The sequence below is a fragment of the Nyctereutes procyonoides genome, unplaced genomic scaffold (genome assembly GCF_905146905.1).
Source record: "Nyctereutes procyonoides isolate TBG_1078 unplaced genomic scaffold, NYPRO_anot_genome, whole genome shotgun sequence".
In the NCBI taxonomy this organism is placed as follows: Eukaryota; Metazoa; Chordata; class Mammalia; order Carnivora; family Canidae; genus Nyctereutes; species Nyctereutes procyonoides.
In genome coordinates, this window is record NW_026575131.1 from 3261784 (window position 1) to 3281618 (window position 19835).

The following is a 19835-nucleotide window of genomic DNA, read 5'->3' on the forward strand; positions in this document are numbered from 1 at the left end:
ATGAAAAGCCAAAGAAACTAAACAAGAAAATACTGATTAATTTAGCTAATTAAAATTAAAAGCTTCCTGTAACGGCATGATGACTGTGCTTAATGGTACCAGATTATATACTTGAAAGTTGCCAAGACAGTAGACCTTAAAAGTTCTCATCACAAGATAAAAAAATATTTGTAACTATGTGTGGTGAGGGATGGTAACAATTTATTTACTTTGCGATATGCATAAAAATGGGATCATTACACTATACATCTGAAACTGATGTTATATGGCAATTATCCCAATTTAGAAAACACAGAAAGTTAGAAAAAACTTTTGTTAGGTGAAAGAGCACAAAGTTAAAAGATGTATATCTGAGAACTGCTGAACTGTACACTTCATGAGGGTGAATTTTATGGTATGTATTGTGAATTATATCTGGAACGAAAAAATTTTTAAAAAGAGAAAGAAAATGTTTGCAATTACAAAGGATCGGTATCTAAGACAAAGTACTACTAGTAAATCAACATGACAAATAACCCAAGAGAAAAATGAGTAAAGAAAATGAACTGAGGGCACTGGGCTTGCTCAGTCAGTAAAGCCTGTGACTCCTGATTTAAAGGTTACAAGTTCTAGCCCCATGTTGGGTGGAGAGATTACTTAAAAAAGAAAAAAAAGACTCATGTAGGTGCTCCACCACTCCATTTTAGAAGTTGGGAAACAAACTAAAATGACCAAGAGACAACTATTTCTACTCTTTGATGGGGAATGGGGAGATAACACCGAGTATGGCCAAGCACGTGGGAGAAAGACCTCTCAGATCCAGCTGCACGGAGGGGAAATGGGTAGAGCCCCCGTTTAAAGACTAAGTTTTCCATGAAAAACGTGCCTACCTAAGCCTTCATGATTCCACTTTCAGCCAGTTTCCCTAATGGACTCTCTTGGAGTGTATGTAAAGGAGAGATCCACACTCCTTGTCATCTGTGGTCGGTAATTCTGAAGAGGTTTGGAAGCAAGTGGCCAGATCAATACCATGGATAGCCACACCAGCGACCACTACACAGCAGCAGGCGGGAGGGAGTGACTCGTGCACAGCGATGTGGGAGATAGATCTCCAACAGCAAGCCAGGCAGTGACATCCCAGCAAGATGATGTCCATAACCCCAGGCCCCAGCACCAGCAGCCAACACTCGGGAAGGACATATTTGGTGCCAGGTGCTGCTCCCAGCACTTCATATATGTGCTTACTTACATCTCACACCCTGTGGGGTGGACACTATTGGGCTCAGCCCCACTGCACAGACCAAAGGTCAGGGTGTGAGCCCGGGCAGTCTGGCCCTGGGGCGGTGCTTGGAACCACGGCTGTCTGCAGTTCCTAAAAGTGCACACATGCTCAGAATAAAGATCCGGGAGGAGAGGTTCCAAAATGACAAGAGCCAAATGGGGAGTGTTATCCTAACTGGAAGGCTTTCATCTTCCCTGGGAACGTATGCAGGCACGGCGCACATAACTAAAAACAGAGCTAGAGAGAATCTACACGGACCAACACTGGTTGGCTCAGGGACTGTTTTTTTTTGGCCTCCCCGTCGACACAGCTGGGACCCCCACATCAGGATGTCCCTGGAGACTGAAAGGGACAAGGTAGGCCTGGACACTATGGGAGCTCCTGGGTCATTTCAGCCCCCGCCCCAGGAGAGCATTGCCCTGGGTCTCAGATGACTCGGGAGCTGGCTGTGCCCAGAAGCAGGTGAAGGCAACAGACTTTTGGGACAGAGCTCAGGATGGTCTCAGCAGGAGATGGCCCTTCCTGCTAGCATGCTGCTCTGGCCACAGCTCCTGCAGTGGTGAGGCTGTCCATCCTGCCATGAACCATGGGCTGATGGGAGTCTCAGGAGAGAGCACCTGGGCAGATGCGAGGTGTTTGAGACTCTTAGTTCTTAGCTAAGTGAGGAGCCTCGTGACCCAGAGTCCCCTCGCTGCTCCCAGGTAAATGTCCTGTTCCCTATACCCATCCTCTGGGACAGGCCTCTCTGAATCCCTGAGACAGCACAGCACTTCCATTTGTACCAGGGATGGCTCAAAAGTGCCCCCAAGTCTCCCTCCATCTAGAAGAGGAAGCAGGGAGCAGGGAAGGGTAGCGGATGTGTCAGTGACCACCAGGCAGTCTGGCCATGCCCCCAACCTTGGAGGAGTCAGTGCCAGGCTGACGTCTGATGAACCTCTAATCCCAGAGGCCCCATCAATGGAAATGATGTGAAATATAAGGTTTAATAACCAGAGCCTTCCAGCGTCCCTTCCAAGGGAGTGCTCAGCTCTCCTCCCCTTCCCTTGCTATTTTTGGCAGTGCTAAGAATAGCCTGCTTTAAATACCAGTCTCCCTCCTTAAATCTGCTGTCAGGACTGCCCCCACAGCACCTTTCTAGAACTCCTGGTGGGTAGTGGCCACTCAACAAGACCCAATTCACACACCTCCCGAAGGACCTTGCTGAGATTTCTGTTAGCACCAGGTTTATCTGTGTCCTGCTTCCCCCATGCGTGCCTCTGAGCCTAGCCTGCACCTGCCCTGAGAGATCTTGCTCACATGTGGGCCCCATTACCTCCTTCCCAAAGGCCTTCATGCCGCTCATCATCCACCAAATCCAGTCCAAAACCCCGAGCCTGGTGTTCATGGCCAGGCATGTTACACAGCACGGCAGCCTTCACATTCATGTTTCTTGAGAAGCTACTGTGTGCTGGGTACGGGTCTAGGTGCTGACAGAGCCCTAAACTCCTGTTCCTGCTTTGTCACAGAGAAATACTTCACTTGGCTGCTGCCCAGCTCATAAGCCTCTGTTCTCCCCACAATGGGGCCCTTGGCAGGCACACCACTCACCAGGCTCCAGTCTCTGCTATGATGGCATCGGTGTGCCAGCTACTGCTAGGGGCCCTGTTGGCGCAGCGTCACACCCTCACACACACTCTTTTAAACCCTTGGTGCGTGCAAAGGCCCTGGAGCATGAGAGCAAGGCCTGCCCTGCTCTTTCCCATGGGGCCAGCAGGCACTCACTTGTTGAAGAGGTTGAGGCCGATGCGGTAGTGCCTCTTGCGGATGACATCGTTGCTGAAGGCGGGTGAGTCCCAGCTGTTGCGGGTCTCCTTGTGGTAGGTCTGCTTGCTGAGCGTCTGTTCCCGTAGGCTGTCGCGGGACGACGACTCAGAGCTGCAGTTGATGGTGTCGTTGGAATTGGACGTGCTGTTGATGCTGTCATTGTCGCCATCTGAGTAGTCAGACTCGGACTTGCTCTGCCTATTGGCTGAGCCGTTGATGGCCAGGTGGCTGTCCAGGGGTCGGGGGGGCCGGGGCCGCAGCTCGGGCTCCTCCCGGGGAAGGCCCTTGGGGGGCCCGCCCAGGGGGCCGTGCTTGGGGCTGCCCTGCGGCCCGCCCAGGCTGCGTTCATAGGCGCCCTGCCTCTTGAGCGAGCCGCGGTCCGAGCGGTCACTGAGGTCCACGGAGCTGTCGCTGGGCGGCTCGATGGTAAGCAGCGGGAGGTGCTCCACCCGCAGCCGCTGCTCCTGCCGCTCGAGCGACGGTGTGCTCCGGCAGCTCGTGTCCGTGTCCCCCTTGTTGTCCTTGTGAGCCAGTGCCCAGTAGTCCTGCACAGCGCCCCCGGTCCGCAGCCGCAGCTCTGACTCGGTGCTGGGTGGCCGGTGCCCCGCCTGCGCGAGGGGCAGGGGTGGCGAAAGCTCCTCCTCATCGATGTATAGGGTGACATCGCTGTACGAGGCCGTCATCTCGTCCAGCTTATTGTGGTCCACACCGTGCAGGGCTGGCTTGGGCTCGGCATCCCGGGCCCGCCCCGCGTCGGGGGCTGGGGCCTCCTCGGTGTGCAGGCTGCGGCAGTTGAGGGCGTCATCGATGGACTCAGCCAGCGACTTCACCTGCCGCGAGAAGGCATCCTCCAGCTCCGTGATGGCGTCCGCAAAGTCGCTGGACGGGGCAGGGGACTTGAGGGTGGGTGGCTCGCCCAGGTCGCCACACTCCGCTGGCACCAGGGCCCCCAGCTGAGAGCCGTCATCGGTTACAGACACCTGCTTCCCTTCGAAGTAGGAGCTGTGCACCTTCTCTGGCCCCTCGAAGGAGAACTGCATCCTCATGTTGGACAGCACGATGCGGCGCGACATGCGGTTCTCTGACATGGAGCTGCGCAGGCGCTCGAAGTTCTTGTTCATCTGGTACTGGCGGAAGGCCGTCTGGATGGTGCGGGCCGCATGGCGGGTCACGAGGCGGCCCCCATACTTGCGTTCTAGCATCTCCACCTGGTGGGAGGGACAGGACAGTGAGTGCAGCCAACGTGCTGGTGCAGCACCATGCCCACCTACGCGCGTGCCTGCGCCCAGCCCCACAGTGGCCCTGTTTGGGAAGGCCTCAGCACATCCCAAAGCTGGCCATGACAACCTTGCAAGGTTGTGCAAAATAGGGGTTTCCCGGGTCAAATAAGATGGAGAAGCCCCATGTAGAGGTAAAAGTAAGAATGTTATCTGCAGGATTTCCCAGACCCCCCTCCCAAACTTCTCTGGCCACAGAAGCCTTTGGCTCTAGTGCATCTTGTGGCCTGTGGTTTAATGAAACATGGGAGATGCTGGAAGAGGTGGAGGTAGCCCCTCCAGAGAGGAGGTACCTGACACCCGAGCAGGTTAAGAGGCCTGCCAAAGATTTCAGTGAGATCCTGGGTGCTGAGCACTGCTGCAGGCTTCTGGACTCATTTCGTCTTCACAGCATTGGCCATAGCCTCTTGTCAGCTGGGCGGGGTGTGGGGGTGTGGTATGTCGCTGAGTTTTGGGGAGGCCTGAGAGAATCACCTTACTGGGCGGGGGGCAGCTTCAAGGCCAGATGCCTGGGCTCTCATCCAGGGCCTACCCCTCATTAGCTATGCTACTCTGAGCAAGCCTTGGAGCCGTACACTTCCTGTTTCCTCATCAGGCCTACCTTGTCGGACCATGGTGAGCCTCTGATGAGACAGATGCAAAAGTTTATTAGCACATGCCGAGCACAGGGCCAGCTGGGGCTAAAAGACCCTCAGCTGCATTCCTGGAAGGTGTTTAGTTTATGGGGTCCCCAGCTACCTGCACTGGACAGATAAGGAAATTGAGGCCCAGGAAGAGACCCAGCACACAGCTGGAGGCCTCCAGACTCCAGAGCAAGCACTCACTCTGGAACCACAGGTCCTGATGAGGCAGAGAGATGGGGCAGGGTTGCAGGCAGGTGGCATGGCCTGGGACTCCCCTGTGTGACACACAAGCCTCCTGAGACCCTGAGGCTCATGCCTGCCCTCAGTGACCTAGGACAACCCCAAGGGGTGCTCCCCAAGCCTCGTTCCTGAGTGAAAACATGCCCATAAAGTAGAAGCCTGCTCCCCAGGAATCAAAGAAAATTCAAGATAAGGAGCTGGCTTCTCCACTGATCTAGGGCTCTGGGGTATTGGGCAGAGGGGGCACCTAGTGTGGGGTCAAGAGAAGTCTAAGGTCCTCAGGAGTAAGGCACACTTGTGCCAGGGAGGCAGAGCACCACACCCTGCTTGTCTAGATCTTACCTACATAGTCTGAGCCAGGGAGCACCCAAGAGCTGGTAGCAGAGAGGGATAAGGTCCATGACCTCAAGGAGCAAAGAGTTTGTCCAGAACAGACACATATACCTAAACTGAAATAAAACCAAAAGGACGCTGAGCAAATCCAAGCTCCAGCCCGAGTGAAGGGTGAGAGAGTCGCTCAGGGGCACCACGGGGTGATGGGTACACAGCTTGGAGCCCCACACATCCCAGTACAGATTCTGGTCCCCTTGCTTCCCGGCTCTGGGAGGCCACTCATCTCAGGGATGCCAGGTCCCCCCAGGCGCTGAACGTGCCAACTCTCTGGGGCCTGCAGGAGAGGGAGCAGCAAGCTGGCCAGAGTGGCTCCCCTCATGGGAAGAGCAGCTAGTGTGTGTGAGGGGGTGGGGTGGATCAAAACCACTTTCTGGGCCCAGAGTCAGCCAGGGTGGGTCTGTTTTTTCTCTTGCCCTGAAGTTACTGAACACCATCCAAAGAGATGACCTCACTTCCACATCTGTAAGCAGACTTTGTTTTTTTGGGGTTTTGAGTGGAGCTCTGGAAGCCAACGGGGCTGATAAAGGGCCCAAGGCTGAGCTCTGGGAAGCCATCTCTTCTCTGCCCTTCTCTGCCAGTAGCCTGGCCCCCTCATGTCACCTTTGGCGGTGGGGTCGTGGCACCAGGGCCACTGGCTTAGGCCCAGGGCTCACTTCAGGCCTCTTTCTCTTCTGCTGACTTTGGACCTAGAAAACCAAAAAGCAACCCTCTGTTTGCCTGAGTCTGGCTCCCCAGATCTGGGGGAGGGGTGAGGAGGGGAGAGGGGGGACTCTGGAAAGGCAGGAATGGGCTCTGTGTTGTCATCAAAGCCCTTCTCAGTCCCTCCTTCCTGGGCTTCCCTGGAGGACACAAGCTGCCCCAGGCCTGCCCTGAGCCATCCCCACAGACTCACCATGGTCATTCTTCCTTCTGGGCCACAACTGACCCAAAACACCATCTGAAAGTTTACTCGGGTGCAGGGGAGGGAATCCAATCCAGGTGAGCATGTGCTCACCTGCTGCATGTCACCCCCACCCAGTACTCACAAGACATCTGGTCTGCAGAGGGGCTCCAGGATCCCCACGTCTCAGAAGACAGAGGGTCTGGGAAATGAGGTGATGTGGGGCTGACCCTGAGCTCTCACTCTCTCTTAAAAGGAGACTTCTCAACAACGGGGGAGGGATAGGGAACAGAGAGGAACACCCTTGCACAGAGCACACTGCCACCTTCCAATGACTCAGGACTCCTGGGCCCATTGATAGGAAGCTGCCAGAAGGTGCAGAAGGGCTCCTCCCCTCACTCAACGGGACTTGGCATTACCACCTCGTGGAACTGTGCACCTCACTTTCATCTGGCAGTTCCCATGTACTCTGTCCTCGTCCTACTCTTGCACCTGGGGCTACTGCCTCCTGGAAGGCCCCTTCCCTAAACACTCAGTTCTAATGGCACCTCAAGGAGGCCTTCCCCAGCGTCCTTATCCAGTGCTGTCACTTCCTGCAGTCTCACCACTTCTTGCCCCTATTTCATCAACTCCGGAGTTTGTATCACACTCAGGAATTAAACGGTCTTTATTGCTAACTTGTTGGCCCACCTCCTGGGCCAAAGTGTCAGCTCAAGAGCTGTGGCCTCACCCTGTCCCCTGCTGACTTCCCAGAACCCAGCACTGTGTCTGGCACACAGTGGGCAATTGGTTAATATGCGCCAGCTGAAAACGAACAGCTGTGGCCACGGTAAGGCCACATGAAGCAGATGATTATCTCCACAGGCCTCTGCTAAGGCTTAAACTTCCTCACTTCTGTTTCAGTGGTTCTGCTGGAGATCTTTTACTATCAACTGCTTCTGATCCACTTTGGATCTGGGTGTTAGTCATCAATGGCACAGAGGTAGTCCTCCCCTGCTATGGGCCTGGCAACGGGGCCGGTGCCGCAGGGGGCAGGGGGTGGGTATCTGCTCCCACAGCCTGACAAGGGGCCACCTGCGGAAGGATGGAGAGAATCAGGGCTGAGATGGGTAGCAGGGAGAGGAGGGGGTGGTAGGGGACCCTGTCGGGGCGAGGCAGGGGGGTGGGGAGATCCGCCCTGGGCAGTACAGCACTGCTCCTAGAAGTCAGGTGCCACTCCAGGCTCAGACCTCTGCTGCTCCACAAAAGACAAAAAGGAAGACTGGGGAGCAAACAGAGGGCAGCAAGGCGAGGGGTGGATGTGACCACCCAGGACTCATGAGGAGATGGCCCAAAGCTCAGCCAGGGCCCAGGAGCTGGGGGAAGCTGGACAGATAAACCTGGCCCTACATATGCGCACAGCTGCTGGCCACGGCCCAAGGTTCTCCCGAAGCCTGAACCTCGCCACCAGTTTCACACTAGAGTTATTAAATTGCCTACTCTGTGCCTGCACTTGTGAGGTGAGAGCTCTCTACCCCCTGCCCAGTGATCACCCATTCCCTCCGCCTTCTCCCACCATGCAGCTGGGACAGGCCTCTCCTCTCAAACCCAAGAGGCTATCTATAGTCCTCCCTGGAGCCCGACCAAGCGGGCAGGCCGTGCACCCTCCTTGCTCTGCACACAGGTGCCAACCCCATGGTGGGTCTGGGCCAAGGCCCCTGCTGGAGGAAGCGAGCTTTCAGTGAGGCTGTTTCCCACGAGAACACAGAACTGTAAACCAAAGGGGATATAATAAGCAACCTCGCCCCGCTGGCTGTGGATGGGTTGGTGTTCTTTTCGGAGCATGTGCTATTTATGTTGTAAACTGATCTCCTGCCCTTCTCTCTGGGGACTCCTCCTGAGGCCTACCTAAAGGCTCAGGCGTCTCCTGGGACCTCAGACACTTCATTTTTTGGCTACCTAGCCCTCATGCATGGCTACAAGGACTGAAGGCAACCCCAGCAAAGGGCCGGGCACTGGTCTCCAGCCAGAGCGGCCGGGGAACCTGTTCCTGTCCCCGTCCCCATGTGGTGGGCCCTGCCTACCTGCTTGTCCTGCAGGTCGGAGGAGAGCTCATAGCTCTCAGAGAGGGACCGCGAGCGCTTGATGGCCTCCTCCTCGGCCTGCTTGCGCAGGATGGAGGTCGAGTGCTGCAGTTTGGGTCTCCGCGTGCGCTGCTGCTGCCCTGGTGGCCCTGAGTACAGCCCATAGGCGCCCACCGATGTGTGGTCGTAGCGGTCGGGGCTCAGGCTGGAGGCCGGTGCCAGGGGGCCCTGGTGGTAGGCCGATGGACTGTCCAGCGATGTGCCAGTCTCGCTGCTGGGGGCCTCGCCCTCCACGCTGCAGGGGACAGAGAGATGACAGAGGTCTCCTTTGAGTGCGAGCCCAGACCCCAGAGTCCGACAGGGAGCCAGGGACAAGAGGCAGCCCCACAGTGTCCTCACCACTGCCCCCTGGCATTCGACACACTTTGCTGGTTGATTTTGCCTACTGTCCGTCTCCTACGTGAGAAGGTCTGATATCAGACTTCGAGCCTCCAGAACAGTGAGAAGACAACTGTCTGTTACTGAGGCCACCCGGACTGTGGTCCTTGTTATGGCAGGCTTGGGAATGAACGGGGTTATACATACATTTTTCTAAAACTTAAAGCCAGTCTGCAGAGAAAGAATTAATTCCCCTTTTCCAGGTGGGAAAGCTAAGGCCTATAGAAGTACAGGGACCTGTGGTCCCACAGGTAGGGAGCAGGTGAGCTAAGATCAAAGCCCAACTTGGTGGGACTCCAGGCCGGGGGCGGGGGGTGGTGGGTGCACCCACACTCCTCTACCTTGCTGCCCCTTGTTCTCAAGATGCAGATACGTCCCTCTCAACGTCCCAACAGCCAGACTGGGGGGACAGAGAGGGATTGGCTGGCTTACTCATCCCACCTCGGGAACTCAGAGAACAAACACTGGTTCCTGCTGCAGACTGCTTTTTAGTACAGGGCAGTGAGGCAAGGTAGTTTATCACATGGCTTCTAGTAGCCTCTCTGGTCAAGCCTTGCCATTTCCCTGCCCCTGCAGGATATCACTCAACTTCACAGACTCTCTGATTTCTGGGGCCAGGGCAGGGGTCTCTCTGGAAGGGCTCCAGCAGAGAGAAGGGAACACAGCATCCCTTCCCAGGCTGCGGTCCTTCCTCAATGGTCCTGTCTTCAGGCCAGTGGGAATACCCTGCATACGACAGCTGTAGGGCCAACTGGTCTACCCCCTGCTCAGCTTGGCTTCCACTGTCACGTCCTGAGGCCTGGCAGGGCTGCTCTGTTGAGTATAAAATGTGACTGTTCACTGACTCCTGGGGGAGACAGACTCACAGTGGGGGCAGAGGGAAGTAGCCTGCCCTTTAGTTCCAATTCTGCCCCGAGCCAGGGATAGGCTGCAAATCCCTGCACTTGCTTTCCAACTAGTAGTTCAAGAATAGTACAGGACTTCCGCACCACCAACTGGATCTGGCCTCCAAGGACATGCAGTGGGTGTCCTGTGACAAAGGCCATCCCATCCTGCTCTCCAGACGCTAAAGTATGACAAAGGTCTTTCCTTGGGGAAGAGCTCTGGGTGCTTTGCCTTGATTTGGTTGTGAATCAGGGTGGGTCACCCATTTAAAGGCCTGTCTCCCTGTCCATTATCCACATGGGATGGACTAGATGCTTTTAAGGTATCAGAGAATACCACCCTTCAAGACTCTTCTGACATCACGGTTACTCAGGAGCAGTTATCCTTTGGGCCCTGGGTCTATGTGATAGGGGTGGTGGTGGGGGAACACCAGCAGAACTTAACATTTTCCCATTCTTTTGATAAACTTTTGAATAGCATTTCACAATAAACACTTGGTCGCTTAATCAGTAGTTGTACGGAAGAGAGAGGGAATCCCCCTGTCAGACCTGTAGGCGGTTGATCCCAAACTTAGGGAGGAGCAAGCCCCATCTATGGACAGGGGACCCAAGGCCTTTGCCTTTGCTCTGGCTCCACATGCCTCCCTGCCTCACCTTTTCTGTGTGGTCTGTGAGCATCTCACAAGGAGGTATTTCCACACACACATCCCCCATACTGGAAATGCTTTAGTCAGGGGCAGAGTCTGTTTTTCTAAGCAAGAGGCTGACAGGAAACAAAATCTCATCCTTGAAGACAAGCAGCTGGGGCTCTGCTCAGAAGGTTTTTAAATAGTTTCATAAGCCCGGTTTACAGACACACAGGGAGCCCAAGGGGCAGTCTCCATGCCTGCACGGCACGGAGCAGAAAGCCCCTCCATGCCTTGTGGTGGCTTTGCAGGGAGTGGTGGGCAGGTCACCATGCTGCCCTGACATGCCCCAGGGTAAAGAAGCAGCGTCCACCTCTCATGTCTGGAAGATTCAGCCCTTTACACCTAGGCCTCGCTCACTGGGCCTCAAAGCTACCATGATCAGGCAAAGGAACTTTCTTTCTGACAGCGGTGGAGATGGGGCAGGGGTCATTCTGTGAACTGGAGAGGCTGTCATCATTCTCTGGGAGCTGTGGTTTGGGACAGAAGGGACTGAGGAAAGAGAAGAAGGTGACAAACTACTGGACTCAAGGGCAGTATGTTGCTTGGTAGTGGGGAAGCGCCCGGCTGCCCCGAAGGTTGGGGTCACTCACAGGCAGTATGTCAGTGTGGGTTGTGACATGACAGGGATGTAGGTGGCTGGTGGGAGGCAAGCACTTTCTGGGGCTGTGCCAGTCCAGGATTCTTGCTCTGGGCATTACCTGACTCCCAACTGTCTTAAGCCAGCAGGTTCTAGAACATGCTAGGGAGTGAGGGCCAAGCCTTACCTTATAGCTAAGGGAAGGGGTCTGACAGTCACCTGCAGCCTTTGTACTCACCATAATTCCAACTCCCACCTCCTCTCCCCCATCAACCCTAACTTCCACACACACCTAGGCTCTGCCCACTTCTCAGCAGATGGTCCAGGTCACCATCATTGCTCCCTGGATTATCACAACAGCCTCACAATAGCAGTGGTCCCCCTACTCTTCCCCACGGCTGCTGCAGTGACTCAGATAAAACATAAGATCAAGTGCCATCCCTGGTCCCTTCATGCTTAGAAGGAGCTGTCCTTGCAATGTCCTTGAATGCCTGACCTCAGCTGCTCTCATCTTGGCTCCTTACCCCCTTGGCTCATTCTGACTTCCTGACTCACTGGCTTCCTTTCTCTCTGCTCAAAGGAATCAGCCATGCTCCTGCCTCAGGGCCTTTGCACTGGCTGTTCTTTCTGTCTGGAACACTCTTCCCCAGATCTCTGCTATCACCAGATTTAAAATCACAGCTCCCTCCCCACCAGGAATCCTGTCTCTTTCTTTGCTTTCTTTTTTTAAATCTTTGATGATGATCACCACTTCAAAACACATAACATATATAGTGTGTTTTTTGCTTTGTTGTCTATCTCCCATATCAGTAGATAAGCTTTACCAGGGTGGAGGTAACTTCTCTTACTGATGTTCCCCAAGGGCCACCACCTGTGCCCAGCTAACAGTGCTAAGTAAATACTTGCCAAATAAGTAAAGGCATCTCCCCCATTCCTGCTGTGTGCTGGGTCCTGGAACAGTTTTGTTTTGGTTTGTTTTGTTTTTTTACATCATCCTTGCCAGACCTCCTAGGTACCCCAAACCAAACTCATGATCTTTCTCCATCGTCACGCAGTGACCAAAGCCAAGATCCTGGGTGTCACCACTTCAGTACCTCCCCTGCAGCCAGCTCGCACCCCTGCCCCATGTAATCTGTCACCAAGTCCTATTGAATCTACGTGAACGGTATCCCCTTGATGTGTACAATGAGGAATCTATGTGAATGGTATCCCCTTGATGTGTACAATGAGGCTGCCCTTGTGCCCCACCAAATCACAACCAACCTCAGACCACCCTGATCAGAGAAGTGGCCAGGCCATCCTACTGCCCCACAATGAACACTGCCCTGTAATACACGAGTGGACAAAAGAAAGCACAGCATGAATGCTTGTATGGAGCTTAGGAACCCACCTTGAGCCAGAGAATAATCAGAAACTACATACTATGAGACATGAAAAGAAAATCTTTTCTTCATTTGAGCCAAACTGGTTAACAGAAAGATCATTTTTTTCAAGTGAAAATGCCCAGTGTTGATAAGTATGGGGAGTGATAGTCTAAGTTGGTTCAACTTTTTCAGAGTACTAGCCAGAAACAGTTATCAAATCCACTTGGTTTGGAAGGTGCTCCAGGAGAGCCCATAACGATGCTACACTTGCAGCAACAGCCAGAAACCCAAGGCCCTCGTCCCAGTTAGTACTCAGCTCTGCGCCTAGTTCCTTCCTGGCCGAGTGTGAACAGGACAGTCCTCTTCCCCCTCCTCACAGTAGATCACACACCCCATAGGCCTCTGCTTTATATGATGTCCAATGCCTGACCCAGCAGGGATTTGGGGGTCAGGGAACCAGCAGGCCCAGCCCAGGTCTTTCCCATCCCCCATGCTGCCACCCGAGCTTCCCACAACCAGCAGCCCACCTTAATGCTGCGTCTTCACCACAGTGATTTCCCAACCGGAGCTCAATGTCTCATCACCTGGGTCAGCTCCCTTGGGGAAGCTTCCTCCACAACCTGTGTCCATCAGCCAGGCCCGAAGACTCTGTGGTGGGTCCTACACTAGACAATGGCATTCGTGATCTCTCGCAGCCGCCTGGGCCATATGCAAATCAGGGAGTGGGTAGACACCTGTTCCAAGTGCCTGACAGGCTCTGACAGTTTAGAGTCTCTGGAACATTCTACGACAGTTAGGTGGCTACTGCCCAGCACTCTCAGAAGATGCTCCTGGTCTAGTAATCCCTCTTCTGGATATTCACGCTAAGGAAACGTGCCAATCTGCAGAGAGGTAAATACAAGGAATTTCACTGCAGTATTGTTTCTAATTATAAACATTTGGAAATAATCTAAATGCCCGTCAACAGGGATTGACTTAAATTACTTATATGCCATATAATGGAAACAATGTCAAGCTTGGGGGAAGATCGGTTTGATGACTGTTCTTTCAAAAAAGACAAGATTTTTTTGGCTGACCATAAGTTTAACATGAGCTGATGCTGTGATGCAGCTGGGAAGCCAGTCACTGACATGAATTAATACAAAGCCAGAAGTGAACACAGCCCTGCGGTCTGCTACAGGTGTCAGATCACAGAGGACCACGTCTGGGTGCTGCCCTGACAGTCTAGAGCCTCAGAGTGCAGATCACAAACCTGGGCCACTTGGATTGCCCCACTTTCGTCTGCCTATGGTAGACATTGCTAATTGATCACAGACTCCCTCCTGAAGATCTTCCAACACAGTGCTCCACGTGACTGACCCCAGCAGGCGCCTGGCATGAACTCTACTTGCCAACCCCAAATTACAGTATGCCAGAAATAAACGTCCAGGTCTGGAAACCACCTCTCACCAAAAGCTTGGACTGGTTGGCTAGGAGAAAAGCAGCCAGAAGGGAGAGATGATGACTATCATCAAGCCTCTGGCAGGCTGGAAAGAGGAGGATGGAGCAGATCTCCCTGGACGGAACTATGACCAAGGTCACCCAACGAGAGAAAGCGTGCTCTCACGTGGTGAGGGCTGCTAAGGAGGTGCTGAGGTCTCTGTCACTGGAGGTGTGCAAGCTGTAGCAAGTCAGACACCTGTCTGAAATACAGCAAAGGACTCCTACACTGGCTAGAAGCCGCTATGGACCGTCTGGATCTGTACCCCCACCCTGGGCCTCCCCACTGCCCTTCACTTGTATTTCTCCACCTCTGGGGGACCACACCCTGGTCCCAGCTCAAATCCTGCTTCCTGCACATGGCCAGCCCCAGTGCCGTGCAGCCCCCATTCCCATGCTGTCACAGTGTAATTATCTAGAGAAAGAGTGTGGGGTCTCCCCAGCCCACCGGGAGTCCTGCTTCATGAGGGCTTGCTTGCTGAAAGCCCTGGCCTCCAGCATACACAAGGACCCGAGACTGGCTCCTTCCGGAGAATAAGCACCCCATGCGCCCAACGGGGCTCCAAAGGTGGGCCTGGCCCAGCGCGGCTATCCAGGTGATAGCTGGAACTACACGTGGATGTGTCCCCTGCCCTCCCCTGCTGGCCCAGGGACATGGAGCCCTGAGTCTCTGGAAAGTGACTCCAGCCTTCTCCTCCTCCCCTTCTCTGGTTTTCCCAACATGCCTTCCTTTAGGGGAGGCTGGCGGGTGTGATTTTTATGTGGGGAAATGGCTGGATCACTGCAGAACGGCCCCCAGAGTGCCTGACTGCCTGAGGACAATGAGAAGCACTTAAGAAGGGAGAGAACACATTTTGAAAAGTTCCCCTCTTCCCCGGCAACACCCCTGTGCCTTTCTGCCAAGTTGAAGGGCTGGATGGGCTCCTTGCTGCAGCCTGGGTTCTGCTGCTCACCAGCTGTGTGACCAGGGGCAGGAACACTTCTGTGCTTCAGTTTCCCTTCCTGTATAATGGAGGCAGAGTCCCGACTTCATGCAACCGCTATGAGAGTTCACACAACTCTTACAGCGGCAGGGCAGCAGCTCCCCAGATTTTAAGGACACAGATGAAGTCCTTAAAAGACTGCTTGGCTCATAAAAGGCACTTTCTAATTGCTGTCTCCGGTTATTTCTTGACTGACAGGGCCCAACCCACAAGTCCAGGCAGCTAGAGGTTGGGGGCAGACAGGCCCAGTGTGCAAGCCAGGGTCACCCACCTGTCTGCTACAGGGCCTCTCTCTGTGAGGACGGCCGCCTCCGGCCATGGGCCATAGTCACTGGTGATGACACCCTGGGGAGGGTAGGAGAGTCCCAGAAAGGGCCCTGGGCCCCATGGCCCAGATGCCACGTCCTGACTCTAGCTGGGGAGTGAGTTAGGGCCAGGGGGCCTCAGCCACTCGGGCCATGGATGTCTCTTATTATGGCCTGTGAAGTCATGAATGACCTCAAGAAAAAAGTTAGAGGAAGAGACAAGGGGGCACGGGGGAAGCAGGGACCCTCTGTTAGGGGGCTGGCTATTCACCCTAACATCAATGAGGCCGATGGTGGTACCAGCTAATGTCTATAGAGCTCAGCAGTCTTCTAAGTGTCATACATAACTCACTGAGTCCTATAAACCACCCTACAGGCTCCGAGAGGAGGTTACTTAACCCCAAGGTTCTAGGGCTAGAACTCCGGCATCGTGGCTTGAGCCTGCACATTTACTCACTGTGTTTATGCGACTTAGTCACTCGCACACACCAGGTAGGTTAGCAGCAGTAACCCTCCTTTGTAAATCTGTTGGGTACAGGTGCTGTGTTGAGTGCTTAAACGTGGCCTATAGCCCAACTACCATCCCTGGGAGCTAGGAGGGAGGGAGCTGTGCCCTCAGAGCTTGGGGCTCAGTGAAGTTATCGGTCCAAGGTCACCTGTGCAGGAAAGCAGGGCTGGGACTTGACCCCAAGTGGATGTCTCGGCTACCCAGCTGCCTAGAGGAAAAGCATGCAGTTGACACACTGGGGGTCCAGAGCCTTGATCCACACTGATTGCTGGCAGTCTGCATGGGCCAGAGCCAAATAGCCTCTGAAATATGGACACCCCTCATGCCTCCAGGCCCTGTGGCCTCCCCTACACTCCGCTTTCAGGGTTTCTGATTTCCAGAAAGGGAGTCTAGACAGAGCAGGGACAATTAATTCCCAGCTCTCATATGCACAGCTGTGGGGCTTCAGTTCTTTGCTGCAGGCCATATTAACTGATGTCTATCACCTGGGCCAGGGAAGGGGACAGTTTTGCTCTGTTCCAGGTCCTCAGGTAGGGATGCAGACAGACTAGGGCAGGGCCTGGGGAGGAGGTGAGGGTGGGAAGGAAAAGGAGTCAATGTCCTCTGAGCAAGAGGAGGGAAGGTTCAGCAGGAGAAACGCAGCCTCGGGGGCTGCCTCCGCAGGGCCTCATCCTAGGGCAATGGAGGCAGGCAGGTCTGTGGAACCAGAGGCAGGGTGAAGGCAGCCTGGGAGCTTTAGGGAAGTAGAGGTTTTTAGCAGTTCAGCTACCGGGGAAGGGGCTATTTTAGGGGGTAGTGCAGGTATTTCAGTGGGGTCTAGAAAACCAGCCTTCTGGGACTGCTGTGGCTCAGGGTGCGTCACCACTCAAGTATACTCAGCCACCGTGCCACATGGGAGCCCTTGCACAAACCACATCCACGTATTTAATCCCTGCAATGATCCCATTGAGGAGACTCAGGATTTGTGGCTTGCCCAAGATTGCAGAGCTTGGGGCAGAGCCCGACTCAGCTGTGTGACCTTCCCCTAGTCCTTCCCACCAGAGTCCCCGGGCCAGGAGGTAGCCCAAGGGCTGGCCTGGCTGCAAGGAGCAGAGTACAAAGACACAGAAGGGTGCACTGCAAGGGAAGAGTGGATGTATAAAGGGACACACAGCCGGTATGGCCCAGCAAGAAGGGGATAGAGAAGACCTCTAGAGGGAAATTAGGGATGCTATTCCTAAATAAGCAGGCTATCCGCACCCTCTTCCCTCGTCAGGAAAGGCAGCAGCTCCCCAGATGCCTAAAGCCTTACAGGCTGGACCACACCTGGTAAGTGGTTCTTGGGAAGACAGATGCCTGGCTAGTGACCGAGGAGGCTTATGAACTCCCAGGAACACTCCAAAGTTCTGTCCCTCCTGGGGTGAGTTGCTGGGCACCACCTAGACCGAGGCCTGGCAATGCGGGGTGTCTCCCCTGGGGGGCAGGTTTGGGACGAACGGGATCCAGAAGAAAGGGTCCTCAGGAGGAGCGGTGACCTGGAAGGGATGTGCTCCTAGCCTGCAGTCAGTGGAAGTTCTAGGAGAGGCCATGAGAATGAGTCCAGGGAGGCACGCATGCAGGCACAGATGTTGAGCCCCATGCTCAGAGCCTCCAGACACTGCCAAAGCCTGGGATGGAGGGGCCGGGGAAGGCTGGAGCCCTTGCAGGAACTGAAAAGATTCAAGGTGCGAGTCCACATGAGGCACACATGCTCAACATGACTTCTGGCAGGTTAACCAGGAGCACCATATCTAAATTGAGGGAGGTGATGGGCTTTCTGGACAACCCAAGAAGCACCCCAGAAGGGCTGGGTGGGAGTGGGGAGGGGAGTCAAGTGGGTTCTTGCTTTAACTAGTTACCAAATTTGCTTTAATGAGGAAATACGGGAGTCACAAGAGCACCAAATAAACCCAATGTCCAACTGCCCAGCACTACCCCTTCGATGACTAGTAGACCTCTCAAAGGCAGGCTCAAAACGGAGCTCCTGTGCTCCCCCAACCTCAGCTGAGAGCAACTCTATCCTTCCAGCTGCTGGAGCCAAAACTTTGAGAGTAGCTCCTGGCAAGTCCCTACTTCCCATCTGTCAGCAAATCTAGCCGCTCCACCTTCAAAACAGAGGCATCTGACCAGTTGGCCTGCCCCCTGCCACAGCCTGGTTTGCATTGCCCTCATCTGTTCCCCGTGTCGCTGCCACAGTCTCTCTCTGGGGCTCCCCTGGCCTCCCCACTGCACCATTCCGCCCTTTTCCATGCAGCAGCTGGGATCCTATTAAAACACAACTCTGATCAAGTCTGTCCTCTGCTCCTCCCTCACTGGGATTTAGAGCCCAAATCCTCAGAGTGACCCAGAAGCCTATTCTTCCTGCTACCCCCTCCTCCATGCTCCCTTGGGCACCACACCCCAGCCCCACTGTTACTCTTTCCTCCTGGCACACTCCTACCTCAGGACATTTGCACACGCCTTTCCCTTTGCCCGTGTCTCTTCTCTCAAATGTCTACCTGGTTTCCTCCCTCACCTTTTACATCTTGCCTCATTTAAAAGCCACACCTTGATCCTGGCCCTCCCTTATGCTTCCCTGCTTCATTTCTCTCTGTAGCGCTCCACGGCACCACCACACCCCTGTACATGGGGGAGGTCACTGTCTGGATGTCAGGCCTGAGAACTGGGGCTTCCCCACTGGAATAGGGAACTAGGTTCTGTTAAAACATAAGACGCTGTTACTTAATTCAGTGAACATGTACTGAATGCAAACCAGGGGCCAGGCCCCTGCTGGGCACGGTGAGTGTGGCAGTGAACAAACAGACATAGCCCTGTCCTCGTGCGCACACTGCAGGATACAAGTGATTAATGATGGCTTGTGTTCAGGGCAGCAACGGAGGAAGGGTCTGGTGCTGCAGGATGGTGAGCAGAGCCTGTGTCCTGCTGCCAGGGGGGGGAGGCTTCCTGGGAGGCCTGTGCCCTCAGCCAGGACCTGAGGAGGAGCGCCGTGTGGCAGTAAGGGGTGGAGCGGAGCGGGTGGTGGTGGGTGTCCACAGTGTACACAAGGGATGGAGCAGCTCAGCTTGGCATGTGTGGGGTGGGGGCGGGGGGAGGGGGCAGGAAGGACCAGCACTTGCAGGCAGAGTGAGCAGGGAGGATGGAAGGAGCATCCTGGTGGTGGTGCCTGGGGCACGGTCTGCAGCTAGGTGAAGACGCCTGGGGGAGGGATGAGGGGAAGGGCAGGAGTCCTCAGGGTCCTGATGCCAAGTTGGGGAGGCCAGAACCACTGAGAAGCTGAAGCAGCAGAGAGGAGGGACACGACGACACAAGGTTGGCACAAGGCGGGGCCAGAAATCAGGCTGTGGCAGGTTGAGGAAAGGGCCTGGCACAGAAGAAGCATTCAAGGATGATGGCCGAGAAGACAGCAGGATTGGGATGGGAGCTGAAAGGGGTTGGGGGCTGCAAGGAACACTGGTTTTAAAGCTGAGACAGACCTGGGCACATCCGAATGGTGACAGAAGAGGGGCACCATGGGAGGAGCTACCAGAAGGAAAGGGCACTGGGCACGGGCTGGGGTCATGGAGATTCAGGCTGGCAGGAGAGGATGTGGCCAGCTGGGGCCCCTCCTCTGGGGCCTCACTGTTCCCTGAGGGTCAGTGGGCAGCCGGGGGTAGGGGCTTGCCTGACCCCTCCCACCAGTAAGCTGGGGCTTAGGCAGGGCCAATTTCAGGAACCCACAGCCCCTACTACTGAGCCCTGCTCTCCATCCCCACGTCTCTTGGCTTCTGCGACACTCAGACATCTCAAGTGGCCCCTGAGTCTAGAACAGCTGCTCCCAGAGAAACCCTGCCATGGGTGCCCAGCTGCCTCTCTGCTGACTGCCCTCTGACATCCAGGGGGAGGGCCCTGACCAAACCCCCTCCTGCTAACTTGCCACCCCGAGGCCTGCCCTGCTGAGGCCTGCCTTGCTGAGGCCGCCAAGATCTGGCCCAGAAGCCCCTCCCCGCCACAGCATTATCTCTAATTAGCCAGCACCGAGACCTCCAGAAGTGGCTTTTATATACGTACAAA

General features: G+C 54.9%; 1 protein-coding gene across 10 annotated transcripts in view; it reads right to left on the minus strand.

The window, feature by feature from the left end:
* Positions 1-19835, minus strand: part of IQSEC1 (IQ motif and Sec7 domain ArfGEF 1) — a 376008-nt gene that overhangs the window by 35483 nt on the left and 320690 nt on the right. For all 10 annotated transcript variants that reach the window (XM_055342623.1, XM_055342625.1, XM_055342632.1 and 7 more), the window contains 2 exons: positions 8541-8835; positions 3023-4272 (listed from right to left, as the gene is read on the minus strand). In XM_055342623.1, the coding sequence (XP_055198598.1) occupies positions 3023-4272; positions 8541-8835 (1545 nt within the window). The remainder of the gene's footprint in view (positions 1-3022; positions 4273-8540; positions 8836-19835) is intronic.